This window comes from Balaenoptera physalus, assembly GCF_965194825.1.
Source record: "Balaenoptera physalus genome assembly, chromosome: 14".
Classification (NCBI taxonomy): Eukaryota; Metazoa; Chordata; class Mammalia; order Artiodactyla; family Balaenopteridae; genus Balaenoptera; species Balaenoptera physalus.
In genome coordinates this window covers 49,111,020-49,131,620 of record NC_138893.1, presented here as the reverse complement: position 1 = coordinate 49,131,620, position 20,601 = coordinate 49,111,020, and the positions used below count along the sequence as shown (strand labels likewise).

General features: G+C 46.2%; 1 protein-coding gene across 3 annotated transcripts in view; it reads left to right on the top strand.

Moving 5' to 3' along the window:
• The window catches only part of SUFU (SUFU negative regulator of hedgehog signaling), a 109,798-nt gene continuing 89,197 nt past the window's right edge, over positions 1-20,601 (top strand). The window contains exons 1-2 of one of the 3 annotated variants that reach the window (XR_014253484.1): positions 1-393; positions 4,683-4,817. Coding sequence is in view for 2 of the 3 variants with exons in the window: in XM_082425273.1 (XP_082281399.1) it covers positions 212-393; positions 4,683-4,817 (317 nt within the window). In the remaining variant the exon portion in view is untranslated. The remainder of the gene's footprint in view (positions 394-4,682; positions 4,818-20,601) is intronic. The other 2 variants (XM_082425273.1, XM_082425274.1) reach the window with 2 other exon arrangements.

The following is a 20,601-nucleotide window of genomic DNA, read 5'->3' as shown; positions in this document are numbered from 1 at the left end:
GCGCCCCGCGGCCCCCGAGGCACCCTCTGGCCGTCTCTGCCGCGGCTACGGCCTGGGCGGACGGTGCGCCTTGCGCAGGCGCGAAGCCTAGACCTCGCTGCAGCCCCCCCATCGCCTCCGGGAGTCGCACCCAGGGAGTTCGCCTGCTGGCGCGTCAGTGCTCTCCCCCTCGTCTGCCCTCCCCGGTCCCCCCAGCACCCTACGCACCCCGATGGCGGAGTTGCGGCCTAGCGGCGCCCCCGGCCCCACCGCGCCCCCGGCCCCTGGCCCAACAGCCCCTCCGGCCTTCGCCTCGCTCTTCCCCCCGGGACTGCACGCCATCTACGGAGAGTGCCGCCGCCTTTACCCAGACCAGCCGAACCCGCTCCAGGTTACCGCTATCGTCAAGTACTGGTATGCCTTGGGCCGCGGGGAGACGGACAGGGGCGGGCTGAGAAGGGTTAAAGCGCTGGGACGAAGTAATTTGTGCGGGAATAGGAGGGGGAAGGAGAATGGTTAAAGCACTTGGAAGAAGGGCTTTCTGCTGCTAGGGAAGAAGTTAAGGCTCAAGTTAGGAATGGGGACAAAGGGGTTAAAGAAGCCTGTGGGTAGCGAAGGGTTAGCGAGGGAGGAGGGGAATGAAGGGTTAACTGGGATTAGGAGACTAGAGTGAATTGGGGGTGTGGGTAGGAGCGGCGGGGGGAACGATAGGAGAGAAGGAACTGTAAACGTGGTGAAAGGAGGGGGCGCCTGTAGGGGGTCATTAGTGGGCGAGGGGAAGCCGGGGTGGGGGGGGGGCGGCGGCTGAAGTGGGATGGGGGAGGCGAGGCGGGGCCTGGGGAGCATCTGAGAAGGCTTTGGAGCCGCGCGGCTGGAGGAGCTCAGAGGGCACGAGACTGCACAGGGTAGTGGCGGGTGTGGGTCTGTGGGTTAGGAGGGGAGCAAGTTGTGAGCGTTGTGCTTGTGAAGGGATAAGGAGGAGGTCTCTTTTTGATACCTTCCCGATGAGCTCAGACGTTCATATCAGTGCAGTGCTTTTGCGTTTGAAGTTTGGCGGAGCAATTTTTCCTGATAAACTTTCTGCTTACTCTGCACAGTTCTGTTTCTCCATGCAGAGCTTCTTCTGGCTCCGCAGCTGCTTTGCTTTAGGTCACTGGCTAGAACAGAGGCAGACAGGGTCAGGGAGATCCATGGTTTGGCTCAGAATTGAAGGAGACTGCAGTAAATGATGAAGACCTGGGACCTGGACACGAAGGATCCTGCAGTGAGATGTTAAGAGGAGCTTGGTGGTCCAGAGCTTCCAGATTTAGGCAGCAGTTCCTCAGGGAAGCTGAGGGTAATGCTCAAGTAGCTCCGTTAAGATCAGACCTGTGTACAGATGGGCTGCCCCTGGGGAGGGAATGGTCTTTTCTAGTTTCCCATTTCTTTTGCAACTTGTCTCTTCCTGTCCCCTCTTGGCAAAACAAGTGTTATAGGGACTCTTCTTCATGGTCTTTCTGGACCAAAAGTTGGCTGAGAATTAATTGAATCTGTCCAAAGCCACATTCGTGCAGGCACTGTATTAGATGAGCCCCTTCATTGACTCCTGAAAGACTCTTCAGGCAGCTGCTTGGGGTGTGGCCAAAGGGGAGGTACACTCAAAGGGGGAAGTGAATAGAGTGATGTCTTTGCTGGTTACCTTTCCCTTTAAGAGTGAGTCTTTTTCCTCTGTGACAACCTCTTTCTTCTTCTGGAGATGGCAGAAGCTAGGCTGTGTAGGGCTGAGGCCAGCTCCCTGTGTCCATGGGAGGATGTGAAGAGGCTGACAGTGTGAAGGGCCTGGGGAGCAGCCACCTGCTCCTTAGGGAGAGCCACGAGAGCAGCCTGCCTCTGTCTGGTAGCCAGGAGGAGGTGTGGCCAGTGGTACAGTTCTCTCTGGCAGGCACACTGTTCCTTGGTTGAGAGGAGTTTTTGAAGAGAGCTTCTGAGTACAAAGCAGCTCTTGATAACTTAATCACCCATATTTAAATATATTGTACCACTATATTTAAATATGTATAGTGATGGACTGTATTGGGATGTGTCATGAGAAAAAGGGGACCTGCCACTGCCATGCTGTTTGTTCAGGCCTCATTTGAGTATAAGGAGAAATCCCTACTCAGACTTGGGCAACTGTTTTTATGTCACCCAAGTGGCCGTGAAGGATAGAGTTGTGTGTAAAAGGTATTGAACAGGTGCAAATGACTAAGACTGGTTTGGGAACCCTTTATTTTCCACCCATCCCCCCAGGAACCTTTCTTTTTTCATCTTGTTGCAAGTTTCTTAACCAGGCCAGGACTTATCTTAAAAGATGGGCCAGCATCTAATGATGAATAAAAAGGATTGTATAGCACTTTGTGGAATTAGAAATGCTGCCTAGATGCAGAAGTATATGAGAGGGAACAGCTCAGTGACTGGTTCTTTCTAAGATTCGGAGGGGGTTGCATAATTAAGATCCTGAAAGTAATTTACTGATAACCCTCACAATTGGGATCCCACAGTCCCTCTTCAATTTTCATAGCAGGATGGCTGACTGAGGCTGCCTCAGTTTGGCTGTGGCCCAGGGTACCTTGGGATTCTTTTTCTTGTGACAGAAGGGTGGCTCTTTGACTAGTGGTCCCTAGCCAACAGGGACATCCTGGTTGAAAGCTGAGACATGAGTGATCAGGGAGCTGAAGTAGAACCAGTGCCCTAGGGCCACTCCACTCTGGCAACCTCCCTGTGGAGTGAATGAAGTCAGGTGTTCAAGGACTTAAGTTGAGGCATGATCTGGGTCCTGGGATAACATCTTTTTCTAAGATGTATTTTCCACGTACTCATCTGCTTCCCATCAGGTCTCTGAGTGAGTATAACAGAACACTCTGCTTAGAGATGAGGCTGATTTTGTCTGACTCTTGGTCATTCTCTGCAGTTGGAGTTTTAAGGTAAAGCCTCTCTCTCTGATGAAATACCCTCTGGGAGACTTGGCCACAAAGAGGGCTGCCAGGGGTGTGGTAGATGGAGCATGGAAGAGTGGACGCAGTTTTGCCACTTGATGCTGGATGGACCTAGGCTGAAGCATGGGCAGATATGGAGCCTGTAATCATTCCCACCTGTTCCACGGTTCTGCAGTTATCATGAGGTCCTTGCAGGGGTAGCCGACCTTTCTTTCCTCTTTTCCCCGACAAACTTTTCTAAATCTAACTGGTTGTGGAATTAGTCAGATGAGTTGGTGAAAGCAGAGTTAAGGAAAGACATGGAGATTTGTCCCTTTTCCTAATCCACTCAGTTGAGATTCTAAGCTATTTGTAGCGACTTTCTTACAAGTCCTATAAATAACTTAGCATTTCCTAGCAGAGAATAAGGATTTCTACAAAGGCAAATAACATCCTGGCAAAAGAGGGTGAAACCAGACCTACTGGTTTTAAATAGTGTTTGAATTGCATGGTACTGGCATGCTTGCTGGGATCACATACATGTAACATGTCTTTTATTTGGTTGTTGGCATTCCTTCAGCCTACGATCCCAAATGCAAAGTGTACCCCATCCTTGTCCCAGGAGCAGACAAAGTTTTTGCAGTCTGTGGAACAGTCAGATGTCCGAGGCAGCTCAAGTGCAGTGTTTGTGGGCTAAATGCAGACTTCCTTCTGCTGATGGTTTCCATTTAGTCTTGTTTCTCAAGTCTACCAAGTTTCTCTATCCATTCTGAAGAAAAGCAGGGTTTTTTTTTTTAAAGAACACTAATTACTAAAGGGAACCCTTATTGAATTAAATCCTCAGAGTGAGCTAATGGCTGAATCTCTTCCTCAACTGCCTCTCTGTTGGAATTATGGGGGAAGTCTAATGTGGTTCTCAGAGGCCCCAAATCATTTAATGTTCCAGCTCTACCTTAGAGGCAGCTGTGTCCCGGGATCATCTTCCAGATGCAAGAGCTCATAGGGCTCTCAGCCTGGCTCCTGCTGCAGTTCTCTGCAGAGCCGAGCTAGCCTAAGTTTGGCCTTTGTCACTTGCATGATAAAAGACCAGCTTTGGTCTGGGGGGTGTGGGCTGGGGTCTGGAGGCATTGGGTCTGTTTAGAACAAACTGTAATTAACATAGGGCACAATATAGTCTTTCAGGAATTAGCTGTCTAAGAGGCAGGAGTGGAGCTGAGCCTCTGCTTCCAGTAACAATGCCCATTGGGGATGATCAGGATGGTCTTTCAACAGAGGCCAATTGATTGACTGATGAGCTTCTTGCCTTGAAGCTTGGCGTGTTTATAGGCACCATGGAAGAGAGATAATCCCTGCCAATCCCACTTGGGACTGGTAATTTGAAACAGGAGGAAGCCAAAGGGTCAACCAATCAGTCTGTTTTATTTCTTTTGTTTTTTTTGAATTTTTGAATTTTTATTTATTTTTTTATACAGCAGGTTCTTATTAGTTATCCATTTTATACATATTAATAAGTCTGTTTTATTTCTGAAGGAGGTTCTACCTGTTGGAGATAGGAGAAGGGAGCCTCTTGTGCTTATGGAATTGGGCTGCCTCCAGCTGCCCATCCTTTGGTCTTATCCTGGAGATAAGACCTGTGTGGCCTCCCTTTAGTTATCTTTTACCCCAGGTTCCTCTAGGATGGGGCCTTTAGGTTTGTAAGGCAGAGCCCCTCAGCTTCACATTGTCTGCTTTCAGGCTCACACTGACACTCCTGTGTTTTGTCTTTTGCAGGTTGGGTGGCCCAGACCCCTTGGACTACGTTAGCATGTACAGGAATGTGGGGAGCCCTTCGGCCAACATCCCCGAGCACTGGCACTACATCAGCTTTGGCCTGAGTGATCTCTATGGCGACAACAGAGTCCATGAGTGAGTGTGTACACTTGCCTTTCCATCTCCCTATTCCTTAGCCTTGAGCCTTATTTCTGAGGTTTTCCTGAGCAGGGGTGATAATGTCATAGTCCCTTGAGATTGGCATTTCTCACGTGGAACATCTGGGTTTCTGCCTTCTGCCTGTACCTCCTTGTGCCAAGGTGGTCCAGGTCATCACCTGAGCTCTGCTCATCTGGTGCAGGAAAGTGTTGGTGAGCAAGAGTTCCAAAACCATCAGGTTTTTGCAAGCTTTTTCTGATGTTTGAGCTCAAATGACAGGCAGCACAGCTATGACCCAGATCTTGGGTTGATTCCTCTAGGTCTACTTCCTTTTTTCCCCTCTAGCTTATTATGAAAAATTTTAAACAAGAAACAACGTTGAAAGAATTTTACAGTGAACACTCATGTACCACAACCTAGATTCTACCATTAACATTTTATTCTACTTGCTTTATCATGACTATATCCATCTCTATCCCTCTGTCGATCTTACCTACTTCCTTTTAACCTGCAGTTATCTGTGCTCAGATCAGCTGCAGTACATTTTTTTTTTTTTTTTTTGGTACATTTATTTATTTATTTATTTATTTCTGGCTGCGTTGGGTCTTCGTTGCTGTCCGTGGGCTTTCTCTAGTTGCAGCACGCAGGGGCTACTCTTAGTTGCGGAGTGCGAGCTTCTCATTGCGGTGGCTTCTCTTGTTGCGGAGCCTGGGCTCTAGGCATGCTGGCTTCAGTAGTTGTGGCTTGTGGGCTCAGTAGTTGTGGTGCACAGGCTTAGTTGCTCCACTGCATATGGGATCTCCCCGGACCAGGGCTTGAACCTGTGTCCCCTGCATTGGCAGGTGGATTCTTAACCACCGCACCACCAGGGAAGTCCCTGCAGTACATTTTTTATCCTAGTCTTTCTTCCATTTGCTGCCCTGTAATACTTCTGATTCCTACCTGCCTCCCCTACTTGCCTCTATAATCACTGAATTTAAATACATTTTAATATTAAGTTAAACATTGTCAGTTGAAAAAATAGCAACAGTAATAATAAAAGCTAACAGTTAAGCATTGATTATGAGACAGGTACTCTTCTAATCACTTTATATATATATGTATTAACTAATTTTATTTTCACCACAACCCTAAAATACTTTTAGGTACTAATATTTGCCCCATTTTACAGTTGAGGAAAGTGAGACACAAAGAGATTCTATAATTTGCTTAAAGTCACACAGATTGGAAGTGGTGGAGCCAGGATTCTAACACAGGCAGTCTGGCTCCAGAGTCCATACTCTTTTTTTAAAAATTAATTAATTAATTAATTAATTAAGGCTGCGTTGGGTTTTCATTGCTGGGTAAGGGCTTTCTCTAGTTGCGGTGAGCGGGGGCTACTCTTCGTTGTGGTGTGCAGGCTTCTCATTGTGGTGGCTTCTCTTGTTGAGGAGCATGGGCTCTAGGCATGCGGGCCTCAGTAGTTGTGGCATGCAGGCTCAGTAGTTGTGGCTTGCAGGCTCTAGAGCGCAGGCTCAGTAGTTGTGGCGCATGGGCTTAGTTGCTCCGCGGAATGTGGGATCTTCCCGGACCAGGGCTCGAACCCATGTCCCCTCCATTGGCAGGCGGATTCTTAACCACTGCGCCACCAGGGAAGTCCATGATTTCTCTTTCTATTATGTCCTTTTCTGTTTTTTGTTTTGCATACTATCTTTTTTTTGCCTCTTATACCATCTTTTTGGTATCTTGGTGGTGGCTGCTTAGCGTGTGTAGACTGAAAGAGTAGCAGGGCTCTTCCTACCTTGCCTTAGCATTAAGAGGTTGATTCTGGAGATGATGATGCTATGATGAGGAAGAAGATGATAATAGTCTTTTTTTTTTTTTTTCTTTGGCTTTGTTTTAGTTCTTACTATCTTTCATCATCGAGTCAAATGCTTTACAATCTTATCAGGTTCTTTTGTTATCTCTGTTTTATACATGAGGAAACTGAGTCCCTTGAGGGGTTAAATGAATTGTCTAAAGTCACACCTCTAGGCTGTAAAAGAGCTAGGATTGAACTGAGCTGTTCAGAGTCTGAGCTCTTAACCACTAGGCTATACCACCGCTCTGATCACAGGCCAAACCCAACTTCCTCTTTTCTCTTGTTAAGCTTGGAGGCCCAGGCCCCATCTCCTCACTGATCACGTGTCAGGAGCAATTCCTGGGCCTGCCTTTATAGCCTTCAAACATATCCATTGCAACGTCAGCCGAAGGCTTTGGGAACAGGGAATTAATCTTGCCTGAATCAAGACCCAGCATTGCATTATTAATAATGGAGATAGAATAGCAAACAGATGCAGGGAGTAGAGGGACTATGCTGGACTTTAATTTATATTTTTAATAAGAACCTGCAGAGGCTATTTAGTGCAGCTAGCCTGTACCTTTTTGTTGACAGATTTATTCCAGTTAAAAGAATACTGTTTTCTATGTGGCCTAAAGATTCTTACAGTCTACCTGCTTATGAGGTATGAGTCCAAGGCCCAAATGACATGAAGAACATAATTGAGGAAGTCCCATATTTCAGAAAGGGCAACCTCTGAATTTGAAAAAGGGCCTTTCTTTGTTTAGCAGTACCCTCATATATGTGTGTCATTTCTATGTGATAAAACACTTTGATATTCAGATGTCATTCATGACAATAGTGAGACCTCCATTTGGGCTTTCACCTCACCACCCGAGCCTAGTATTTTCTGGTATTAAAACCTGCCACTAGAAGGACATGGAAGGAATGTTCTTGGATATTTACCCAGTTCTGGTCTACGTTGCAGAAGTCAAAAGTACCTTTGTAATTGGCCTTGTGCTGGTGTGACTGGTCTCTTCTCGATCCTGATAAGTTTCTTGAAGAAAAGTTTGCTTTTCCAAACATTTCATGTGGCGAGCCCTCTTTAAAACTGATTCATGGATTCTCATATAATTTAGGGCTTGAAACTGAGGTCAGAAAGTTGAGTGTTCTATCACCCAGCTTAAGTGCTAAGAGGTGTTGAATTGGAATTATGGCAAATGAATCTCTGGCAACATTCTCCTTACACTGCCTTTGACTTCTCATTCAATGAAAAAAAGGGCAGAAGCCTTGGTTCATTTATCCAGCATTTATCAAGTGCTGAAGTCCTATTTTGTACCGGACACAGAGCACCGTAATAGATGTCTTGGGGATAAGATGCCAAGACAAAATTTGTGTCTTAAGGAGCACATGTTGTAGAGGGAGGATAAATGTAAAGAGATAGTTATAGTACTGGGTAAATAAATGCTGCAATCCATGATGTAGAACATGATCTGGGAGCACAGTGGAGCGAGTGACTTACAGTCAGGCTGCTGGATTGGAAGAAGCTCCAGGGAGGAAGTGAAGTTTGAGAGGAACCTTGTAGGAAGGGGCTGGGGTGAGATCTGCAGTCTGACACCTCTAGGGCACAAACATTCACTTTTGGAAAGGAGAGGAGCTTTCAAAATCTTCTAGCCCAGTATTTCCAAAATTTTTAGTGCTTTCTTCATAACCTTTGCCACTTGTAGTATATTACCTACTTTATGTTCTCTTTAAGTTAACCTCCCCTGATATAAATATATTTTTAAAAGTTAAATCACTACCATATATGGAAACCAATATCACTTGCTGTAATTTAAAGGTAGTTATGGAAGTAAACACAGTGATAACAAAGCTATATTATTAAATTCTAGCTTAATACAGTGGCCTGTCACAGAAGATTCTAAGCCTGAGGCCAGCTTTCTCTTTGTTCAAGAGATTAGTAAGTACGAGCGAGGTATTAAAAAAGACATGCTAACACCAAATAGAACCTGGCCCTAGCTATGATTAAAATAATTGAAAGACAGTTGAGAAGGGAATTTTTTTTAAAGTATGATTCAGTATTATTTCTTGTCACAGACAAATGGGAAACACTGATCTAGTCCATCTCCCTTAATTGTGCAGTTTAGAAAGTACAGTAGCCTGCCAAAGGCCATACAGCAAGTTAATGAGAGCAGCAGGGTCTCCTAACATCTAAAATGTTCTATGCTAGATAAACAACATGGTCCTACTGTATAGCACAGGGAACTATATTCAATATCCTGTAATAAACCATAGTGGAAAAGAATATGAAAAAAGAACGTATATGTATAAAACTGAATCACTTTGCTGTATACCAGAAACTAACACAACAATGTAAATCAACTATACTTCAATTTTTAAAAAGTGTAAAAAATAAAAATAAAACGTTCTATGCTTTCTTTCAATGTACAGGGTATTGTTTGTCTTTAAGGTAATAATACAAGCAAGCTTTTTCTTTTTCTTTTTAGTTTTTACTATATTGCAGGTTAGTGCTAAGTTCTTTTTTTTTTTTAACATCTTTATTGGAGTATAATTGCTTTACAATGTTGTGTTAGTTTCTGCTGTGTAACAAAGTGAATCAGCTATACATATACATATATCCCCATTTTTCCTCCCTCTTGTGTCTCCTTCCCACCCTCCCTATCCCATCCCTCTAGGTGGTCACAAACCACCGAGCTGATCTCCCTGTGCTATGCGGCTGCTTCCCACTAGCTATCTGTTTTACATTTGGTAGTGTATATATGTCCATACCACTCTCTCACTTCATCCCACCTTACCCTTCCCCCTCCCTGTGTCCTCAAGTCCATTCTCTACATCTGCGTCTTTATTCCTGTCCTGAGTGCTAAGTTCTTTATATAAAATTATCACTTTATATTATCCTCATAGCAATTCTATGACATAAGGCATTCTTATTACCTCTTGCTCATAGATATAGAAATTTAGGCTTAGGGAAAACTTACTGCACGGGTGGTAAATTGACAATCAGTTCTAGCGACCCCAAAGCCTATATTCTTAGCTACTGTTCTGTGTTGCCTTTCCATTTTAATCAGTCAACAGCATTTATTAAATGCCTACTGTATACTTCTTCCCATTAAGATCTTTCTTTATCCTCACAGCTTGTTGAGGACAGGGACAGGCAGAAGCCTAGGGGTCCCCTGCGTTTCTTCTTGCTCCTGGCAGGCTTGCTTCAGTGAGCAGAAGGGGAGCAGCCCCACCCTGGTAGCCTGGAGAGGGGAGAAGAGTAAGCTGACTGGATGAGCCCTGGTTTGGCCAGTTCCATCCAAGTTCTTTCCCTATTCACAGTCACTAAAGGAAATCGGACAAGAGAGCACTTGTTTGGATTAAAGGTTCTTAAGAGGCTGTTTCTAAAGTTGGAGAGATGGAACAAGTTGCAGTTCGGGGCCGCCACACGGGAGATCAGCGTGCTTTTCTAGGAACCCTAAGGCCACCGCCAACTGACTTCAGCAGCAGAGACTGTCCTGGTGCTCTTCCCCCCAGCCTGGGAGGTGTGAGACAGCTGAGCTTCAGCTGCCAAGTGCTTGTCGGAAGACTTCAGCTCTGGCCCTTCCCTTTGTGGCCAGGCAGCTGTGGACTGGAATGTGCGGGTTTGCAGAGCTGTGGAAGAGGGGGGCTTCGGCACCACTCTCCGTCAGGATTTCTGGCTGTCCCCGGTCCTGCCAGCAGCCCTGGCTAGACCCAAACTACAGGGGGCCTAACCAAGGCACAGGAGGCTGGCTAGTTGCAGAGTGTGTTTGTGATCTCAGGCAGACTTCCCTGGTGGGATTCCACTGCGCAGGTCATCTGCTGTGTGCGCCGGGCTGGTTCCAAAGACAGCCTTGTGTGGTGTTGGCCTGCAGGCTGGCAGCTCCACAGGGTAGAGCCCACACCTCAGCTCTACCTCCGTGGTCGATCTGGGCTCTGCCCCACAAACGCTGGCCTCTTGGCAGGTATGTCCATGGAGTGTAGAGTTGTTCTTGCCCCCCTGGGGCGTGGAACTGCTGCTGACTGGCTCCCCATGGCTGCCTCTACTGGGCTGGTGGGTAACCTCTTTTTCCCTTTGGGTTTCTCCCATCTGGGCTCTGCACTGAATGAGTTATTTATTAAAACACTGGATACAGATTAACTTTTCCACTTGTTGTTTTGTGTGGCCTTGGTCCCCTGCAGTTGGGAAATGCTAATTTGCCTTCCTCAAAGCTTGGTTGGCAGGAACTTTTTAACATGACATTTCATTCCCTGGGGTTTCCAGTGGAGATTCTGCCTTTGCCATAACACACCTGTCTGGGAGTGTGGTCTCTCCTCTAGTTGGCCTTTGCTTTCTTTCCAAAGTTCTCCGGAGACTGACAAGTGGAATTCCTCTCTAAGCCACCCATAGATGGCAGGTCCCAGCCCTCCCCCTAGCTGGGCACAGCAGGCCGAGGAAGAGCTTTGTAGGTTCACTGGAAGACAGGCCTCCCTGAAGCTTTGGTCCCTCCCTCTGTCTTTCATCTCAGGTGTTTAGTTTCAGGATGATTGTGTGAAATGGTGGTGCTCTCTGCTAAGGGCAGGGGACCTGGCCTACCTAGAAAGAGTGGGGCGCCCTTGGTCTTGGCCTGGGGTGGGAATAAGGGACAGCAGTGGGGATAGAGCTCCCCCTGAGGCTGAAACCACCACTCTGGGCTGGATTTCAGACCCCAGATCTCTGAATTTTGAAATGTTGAGAATTCCTTTTCTTTTGTAACCACAGGAAGACCTGAGGCATTGTGGGGTTCCTAGCAGATCTGTGTGGGTGTGTGGCTTCATCCTTTGTAAAGCATTTCACTTGCAGCATGGATTCTCTGTTCCTTCATGGTGTAGAGATGCTAAATTCTCCGATTCAAGGAGTCCTTCAGCAGTAAGGGGGCAGTTGGGAAGAGATTCCTTGAGCTGGCCCAGTCAAACTGACTTAAAAGTCTCAGAGGCCTGATTATTCAGGAGTGACTGCCAGGCTGTCAGCATTGGGAGAGTTCCTCCTCTTCCTGCAGAGAGAGGCAGAAACTTGGAAGCCTTTATGGGTTTTATGTGATCAGATCTCTCAGCCCCAGGATTCTTCCCTGCCAGCCCACCCTTTTAGACTCCCATCTTTCACGCCACAACTTTTCCCATGCATGCTGGTCCTCACACCTGCTGTGTTCTGGGTCTGGGTTTGCCAGCCTCTCCTTTGCCCAGCATTCTGACTCAGAGGTCCTGACTCAGGACTTTGGCCTTTGGCTCCTAAATTCATTCCTCTGTCCTGCCTTTGAGGTCTCCCAGTCAACTACGTTTCCTGTTTCAGTAGCTCCGTTCTGATGTCTGGTCCTAAGAAGTGTGTGGAGAGGTCTTGTGCTCTCTGACCTGAGCCCCATGGGAATGGTCTCCTCACCCCTGCACATACTTTCAAGGCTCGCTGACCTGCTGCCGAGCTCTCCACAGAGCACCAGGCTGCGCGGCACACCCCACCAGCAGAGCTATATTGAGTCCCAGTACAGGCAGAACACTGGAGAAGGTGATGTGTTTGGGTGGGGGACAATGAGAAGTCATACCGAGCTTCTGTCCTTGAAAAAACCCAAGATCTGCTTGATAAGAGATGGCAGAGTCCCTGGGAAAGAAGGCGACAGTGAAGATTGGGGCTGGAAGCAACTTTAGGCTTTGCCTGACTTCTGTGACTTTGTGGCTGTCTCCCCTCACCCTGTGGTCCTCAGTGCTTCATTAAAACATGTAATAATACTTGCAAACTACTTGTAGCTCTTACTGTGTGCAAGGCACTATTCTAAGTGTTTTTTTTTTTTTAAAAATTAATTTATTTTTGGCTGTGTTGGGTCTTCGTTTCTGTGCGAGGGCTTTCTCTAGTTGCGGCGAGGGGGGGGCCACTCTTCATCGCAGTGCACGGGCCTCTCACCGTCGCGGCCTCTCTTGTTGCGGAGCACAGGCTCCAGACGCGCAGGCTCAGTAGTTGTGGCTCACGGGCCCAGTTGCTCCACGGCATGTGGGATCTTCCCAGACCAGGGCTCGAACCCGTGTCCCCTGCATTGGCGGGCAGATTCTCAACCACTGCGCCACCAGGGAAGCCCTCTAAGTGTTTTATATAAATTCATTTCATCCTTACAACAGCTCCATGGGGTAGATATTATTAATCTTATTTTACAAGGAAACTGAGGCACAGAGATGTTAAGGAAATAATCACCCAGCCAGGGAATGCTGGAGCTGGGCTATCAACCTGGGCAGTCTGGCTCCAGCAGTCCTCACCCTTCCCTTCCTCTACCTGTGTGGGCGTGTGGAGGAAGGTCCCCCCTTGGACCTCTATTACTATCGTGCGCCTCAGTTCAAAGGTATCTTGGATTAATGGAGTGTGAATAGTTAAGCAGGAAGAGCTTTGTAGGGGAAACGTTGAGCTGGGTGTTGAAGCAACTTTGTAGAGAAGAAGGAGTTCTGTCGGGTAACAGCAAGAGGGTAGGTGATAGGATCCTGTGTCAAATTCAAGTCAAGGCTTCTGCAGCCTTACTGTGGTCATTTTTAGTAAGTAGCCAGGAAAGTCTGCTCTTAAGAGCACAAAGGTGGTGCTTCTGGCTTGGATGTCAAGTTCACATGGTCATGCTTCCTGTGTGGTCAAGAATGTGCCCAGCATTCCCACAACCCAGAGCATATGTTGCCCAGAATGTGTGGACTATCTGATCATTCTCTCTGGGGAGGAAGTATAGAAATGAGGAACACTTCAAAGCTGGGAGTACCCATTCCTTCTAGCTGAGGTGTCTGTAGGGCCAACATGGGAAGGATTTTTGTTCTGAAATAAAGTTGTCTTGTCACCCTGCAGAGTGACATAACCAGCAGAGGATATATTTTTCCTCTGTCCTTATATCAATGCAGATTGTCATATCATTTTTTAAAACATTTTAATTCCTGTACAGTAAGTCCCCTACATATGAACGAGTTCCACTCCGAGAGCACATTCATAAGTCCAATTTGTTTGTAAGTCCAACAAAGTTAGCCTAGGTACCAAACTTTTACAGATAACACCAGACACGTGAACTAACTTACGTGATCAGACATGCAAACGCACGTTCGCATCTTAGAAAGTTCGCAACTTGAAGGTTCGTATGTAGGGGACTTACTGTAATGGTTTTTTAAAATTAATAGGCCTTATATTTTAGAGCAGTTTTAGGATTATAGAAAATTGAACAGATAGCCCAAAGAGTTCTCATATACCCTTTCTCTCCTCTGCTTATAGTTTCCCTTGTTACTAATTCCCTTGCATTAGTGGTATATTTGTTACAATTGATGATCCAGTATGGTACATTATTACTAGCTAATGCCTTCTAGTTTACATTATGGGTCACTCTTTTTGTTATATAGTTCTGTGTGTTTTGACAAATACATGTCCTGTATCCACCATTAGAGCATCATACAGAATAGTTTCACTGCCCTAAAAATGCCCTGTGCTTTTTATCCTTTCTTCCCTCCTCCCAGACCCCTGGCAACCACTGATTGTTTTACTGTCTCTTTAGTTTTGCCTTTTCTGAAATGTCATGTAGTTGGAATCATACAGTATATAGCCTTTTCAGGTTGACTTCTTTCGCTAAGCAATATGCATTTAAGGTTCCTCCATGTCTTTTTGTGGCTTGATAGCTTATTTCTTTTATCACTGAACAATATTCCATTGTGTGTATATACCATAGTTTATCCATTCACTTATTGAAGGATATCTTGATTGCTTCCAGCTTTTGGCAATTTTGAATAAAGCTGCCATAAACATTCATATGTGGGTTTTCTGTGGACATAAGTTTTCAACTCATTTGGGTAAAATTGCTGGATCACATGGTAAGACTATGTTTAGCTTTGTAAGAAACTACCAAACGGTCTTCCAAAGTGGCTGTACCATTTTGCATTCCCATCAGCAATGAGTAAGAATTTCTCTTATTCTGTGTCCTCACCAGCATTTGGTATTGTCAGTTTTTTGGATTTTAGCCATTCTGACAGGTGGAGTGATATCGCATTGTTGTATTAATTTGCAATTCCCCAGTGACGCATGATGTTGAGCATCTTTTCATATGCTTATCTGACATCTGTATCTCTTCTCCAGTGATATATCTTTGTTTTTGTTCTATCACCTCCTCCCCCTCCCCATTCTACCCCCTGAACACAAAACCCCTTTTTCTTACATCATGGGTTCAGACAGTGTTTTCTGGCATATTTTCCTTTTGGTCACTTCTCATTAAGTGAGTTAGTTCCCCTGAGTAGGTACGGGGTCCACATCTGAATCCCTCCATCTCAGTAGGTTTTAACTGGGGCTGGCCCATGTGTTCTGTACCTTCTTTTCCCTAGTGATGGTGTCTTTCATAAAGTCTGTAGCTGGTACTGGGTAGGCTGGTAGCCTACAACTTCAATCCCAAGGTTCAAGATTGATACGCCCTCCAGTACAGACACTACAAAGACTGGTGTGCAAACTTGTCCAACAGCAGACCCTGGCAAGCTTAATCTTGTCTTAGATGAGAAATGAGTACATCAGGCTCCTTGAGGCCCCAGCCAGACCTCAAACTCTCTGTTTTAGCTGAACCAGCATCAAGAAGACTCTTTAAAGTCCAAAACTTTGCTGGCCTGTACTTTTCCTGTTCCATCCATTATTGTTGTCACTTTTTAGGTATAAAATTGCGTTTTTTCATTTACAAAGACAGACAGTTGAACCATTTTACCAAACATGCTGGAAATTAGAGAAGGAAGAAAAAAAATCATCCATAATCCTATCACCTTTTGTTTGCAATCCTACGTCTGCCCTCATGATGATTTCTGTAAACAGTTCATTGTGAGTGATGCTGTGCCCAGTGTATGCAGGGCTTCTGTCTTATGTGAGTTTCTCAGTTTGAGACTAACATCTTCCAAGGCTTCCCTAGTACTTGGCTCATGCTATTTTCTAAATTCAGCTGGCCCACGGCTGCTAGGATTTCCAGATTCTGAAAACAACACTTTTGCTTGGGATGATGGCTCCTACCCATTGTCATGTTGCATTAACTACATCCATTTCTTTTGCTGCTTGACTTCTCACGGAAGTGAAGAGCGGTTGAGGTAGTATACGTACCAACTGTGCTGGCCACCCACCTCTCAGTTACTACCTCCATCCTTTTAATGCAAATCGCCGTGCCTGGTGGTGGTAGTCCTGAGAGTGTGTGTTGTTCCTGTTGTTGTTTGCCCCGTAGAAAGTTGATCAGTGATTAGATTTGGTGATCACTGTCACCTGGAAATTAACACCACAAGCCTCCTTGTCTCTCCCTTTCTTGGGTGTGTGGATACAGAAGACTGAGACTGGGCTTACAGAGTGCCCCAGGTTCCTGGTACCCAAGTTATACAGAAGGTTCACAAGTGTAAGCACAATTGCCAAGAGATAGGTACGATCCTTCTCAGGTAATTGCCTGAAATAAATGAGCTACCATTTAGGACTTTTGAGGCTTTCTGCCATACATAGGAATCAAATAAGATAATAATACTCTCTGTTTGCAGCAGGATCTGATCAGTGGATCTAGGAGAAAGGATGGCCTGCTGTCCTTTCCTGGCACTGGGTCTACCAGGTGATGGGTGGGTACACTTGGTTCCCATCCACGTTAATCACTGGCCTGTCTTCTTCGTTTGGAGGGTCAGCCGTTCACTCATTACAGAGATAGTCATTATTGGGGTAGTTCTGGGCATGAGGTATGTAGTAATGAAAAGCATGCTCCTGGTCTGGCCTGGTCTTCATGGAGCCTCCAGTCTTCTGGCTGAAGCGTCCTTGGGCAGGAAAAAACAGTGCAGGGAGGTGGGCTGGTTACAGCCTCAGAACCTTAGGTGTCACACGGAACCTCCCTGCCTCCTTTTCTGCAGTCTGTCCCTTGAGGCCTAGTGGGGGGCTCTTTGCGAGCAGGAGTCCTGAGGCTCACAAATGAGGCCAGGCCTATGTTTGGGGTTGGGCCATTTCCCCATTTGTAAGTGAGAACATGGGTTCATAGCTGCTGCTCAGAGGAATGTGGTTCACTGGACTCCAGGCCCTTAACTAGCAGGTTAGTATAAGCTGGTGGCCTTCAGAGGTCCTTTACCTTCCTACTCCCTCCCGTGTTACTCAGGCTTCTTGATTCCCCATCATAGAACCAGCTTTGCCATAATGAGGCCAGTCAAGATGTTTTTGTTTTTCAAGTGCTGACCTCCATGTGATGCCTGGTGATGCTTGGAGCCTTGCCTCTGACCACCAGTTTCCCTTAGTCTGATCTCAGGCCTTTCAGCATGAGGTTAGGAGCTCAGGAGCCATGCCTGTGGGGAGGGGTAACTACTAGAGAATGGGGCCTGGCCCAGGCTGCCGGTCCCAGGGGAACAAGCTGGCTGGCTGCACTTTCTCCCTGTGATGGATCTGACTCCTAAATGCTTCTGAAAAGCTTGATTGGTTAGAGGACAAAACAGTGAAATCTGACAGACAACACCATGGCTTGCCCTAACCCCTTCTTCCCGTTCTAGCTTTTTCAATATATCGGGTTGCAGACATGCTGGATTCCCGCCCTCCTGGAGCCAGTCTGGCAATTTTTCATTCCCGTAGCCAGGGGTTTTGCACAGAGAAAAGGCCCAGAAGGAAGGCAGTAGATGAGCAGGGAGCCCTTGGGGTTGGAGCTTTACAGGAGCGTTGCTAATATGGATCCCTTAGTTCTATGCCAGCTCTGTGGCTGGGGGCAGTGTCCACACCATGTCCCTCCTCTGCCATCCAGTGGCCTCCAGTCTCACTTTAGTAATAGCCAAAGGCCATTGCTGCCAAGATTCTTTGATCCACCTCATCCCCTGCTGCTCTCCTTCCTCACTGTGCTCCACCCACTCTAGTCTGCTGCTGTTCCTCCAAAGTGCCAGGCAGTCTCCTGCCTCAGGGCCTTTGCACCTGCTCTCCCCATGTCTAGAAAGCTCTATTCTCAGATAGCTTCATGCCTTACTCCCTCACCTCCTTAGGTCTTTCCTCAAATAACGCCTTTTAGTGAGACCTTACCCGACCTCCTTATTTAGAATGGGAACCCTGAACCCCCCTCCATGAAGCACTATCACCTGCTTAATTTTTCTTTAAAGCACTTATGACCGTTTACCTTATTTTACTTAGTTGGCTTGTTTGTTGTCTGTCTGCCCTCCTTCCCGGTAGAATGTGAGCTCCCTTAGGGAAAGGATGTATACCAGCTTTATGCATTGTTTCCCCGGTGCATCAACAAATATTTGTTGAAGGAATGAATAAACGAAAAACTAAAAAACCTTGCTTTGGGATTTCTCTGGCTGTTGGGAAAGCATTCTCACAGCAGAGGCAAAGAATTCTTCTGGCCCAGCACCAAGTCTGAGCGTTTAGCTCACTCGGGGATTTCTTCAGTTTGGACCCATGTACTTGTAATAGGGTTGATACTCCACGGGCATTTTCATAGGAGTCAGAGCCTTTCTCTGGGAGGAGGCGTGTGATTTTGGTAAAAATGTCGGAAGCTTTCTTTATCGGGGTGGGGGAGAACCCCCAGCACCTAGCACGGTGCTTGGTATATGATAAGCCCTTAATTGATTTCCTGAAGTGTTCAGTGCACATTACCTTTTAAATGCTGGGGCTATCATGGGAGCAAGACAGGCAAGATTTCTGTTTTCATTGATTTTACATTTTAATAGGAAAAACATGTAAAAATAAGTACAGTTTTAGATAGTGCAGGTGCCGTGTTGAAAATAAAGCAGGGATGATGTGCTGCAGGTACCCAGGTAGGAGTAGGGCTTGAGGTGGGTGGAGAGGTTGCATTTAGCAGGTAATCAGTGATGGCTTCCTTGGAGACACATTTGAACTGAGACTTCAGTGACAAAGTGGCAGCCAGGGCTGTCACATCTTGCAACTCTAGGGGCACCGTTCATATTATTCAGTGCAATTTGTGCTCCCTGGAGTTGTACAATGCTCTGGTCACCCAACCGTGTGAAGATTGTAGGCAGTGAAAATTGTTAGTTCAGAGGCCCTGAGGTAGGAAGGACCTTGAGGTGTTCAAGGAACAGAAAGAAGGCCAATATGCTTGGGGCTTGGTAAGAAGAGGACAGCGGAGCAAGATGAGGTTGGAGAGTTTGAAGACAATACAAAGAACGTGACATTCAACTAATTATCTGTTATCTGTTGACTGATGAGGGAAGCAAAGGGATGATATTATGGGGGCAGGAGTGGGGTTTTAGGAAACTTTTCTGGTAATTTGGGAACTCAGCACTGGTGTGAAGGCAAGAGAACAGATTTGAGTGATGGTTTTATTTCCCTAAAAAGGAAACAGCAAAGTGGCTCAAAGGAAATACCATTAAGATATTTGAGTCTAACTTCTGGCAGTGACTAAGAGGAAAGCTCATTGCTTTTTAATACTGTCTTATCTTGTTTGTCATTGAACGTCTCAGCCTGATTATCTCTTTGGACAGAAATGGGAATATTATTATCATTTAGCATTTGCTCAGCTGTGACATGATGTGCCCATGTACAGAACACACAATAAGTACAATCCTTGCTCTTGGGGAACTGAGATGCTGAAAAAGATTTGTTTCTTTCCGTTACCCTCTTTCAGGTGTCTCGATCTGGGGTGGCCGACTTCCCAGAGTCCTGGAGGCTAGTGGGTGGACAGAAAGTCCTTGGGCAGAACGCCCTGGCTCTTGGGTCTGTAAGAAGCCCCGAGGCTGTACATCTGTGTGCAGACGGCACCTCGCTTCCCAAATCAGACTGTGATCTTGCCGCCATTGGCCTAGCCTGTCTTTTTTTATTTTTTAAAAAAAGATCTTTGATTAGATGCTGCTTTAGCCCAAAGCCAAGAGTGGGGGCTGTCATAGTGATGCCAAGAAACTCAAGCACCAGGCTCTTCCTTGGCCCAGAATTCCTATAGAGCATGGGGCGCGCTTGGAATCCCTCTGGGGACTGACCTTTGGGTTCTTTGGTGGTGGATGGGAGTAGAGGAAAGAAGGTACTGTCGGTCTCCAGTAGGGGAGCTTTCTCCAGTAGGTGGTCAGCTTTCACCATTCTGCAGAGAAAGGGTCTGCTGCTCTTGGCTTGGTGCTTTTCCTAGATTCAGTTCTCAGTCTGGGAAGCTCCTTGCTCACTGAAAGCCCAGGATAGAGTTAAGCCACCCTAAGTGTTGGGAGCCAGGTACTTTGTTTAGCTGGGTTCTCAGCTAAATCAGTCCTGGGAGCTACTGTTTTTAAACTCGAGGAATGCTGTGGGAACATGGTACTTGGCTCCCAGCAAGGGATCTCAGGAAACATCTACTTGAGTAGGCAAATGCATTCCACGAGTCTGGTTGTAGTAGAAAGAGTATCTGCTACTCAGAGTTACAACTCAAAGGTGCCTGCCCTGCATTGTAGCCTCATCAGAATCCCAGCTCAGTGTGAGGGTGCAGAGTCTCAACTGATATGGTTTTTCTCTTTCTTTCTTTCTTTTTTTCCCTTCCTTTAAGATTGTGCAAAATTAATATAATATAGCTGGAAGTGTTTTAAAAATCTTAACTATCAGAATATTACCATATAAACATACTGGAAAAGAGTTTTACAAAGTTTTATTACCTCGAATAGTACTTGTGTAGTCACCAAACACCATTTCAAAACAGCTCATGAAGTATCAGTAATTGTGAATTGTTCGAAATAAAAACATAATCTTTGCAAATGTTTATTTTGTAATTGTTTACTGAATTCTGTTTTAATGGCTGTCACTCAAAGCATGGAAGCAGTCAGGAAGAATCTTGGGCCTGGTTTGAGGGATCCAAGGTCAGGAACTTGGGCAAAGCTGGAAGATCCAGGCAGCTCTTGAAGGACGGGGCTGATTAAGCTGCAGAGTCTAGAGGGTAGGGAAGCTAGAGGCATCTGCTGTTGTTCTCAGGGAGAAATGATGAGCAGGACTGCTTCTACTGAGCACTAAGCAAGGGAAGGATGAATACTGGCTTCTCTGTTTGGGTACTTGCTGATGCTGGACACTGTGCCATCCAT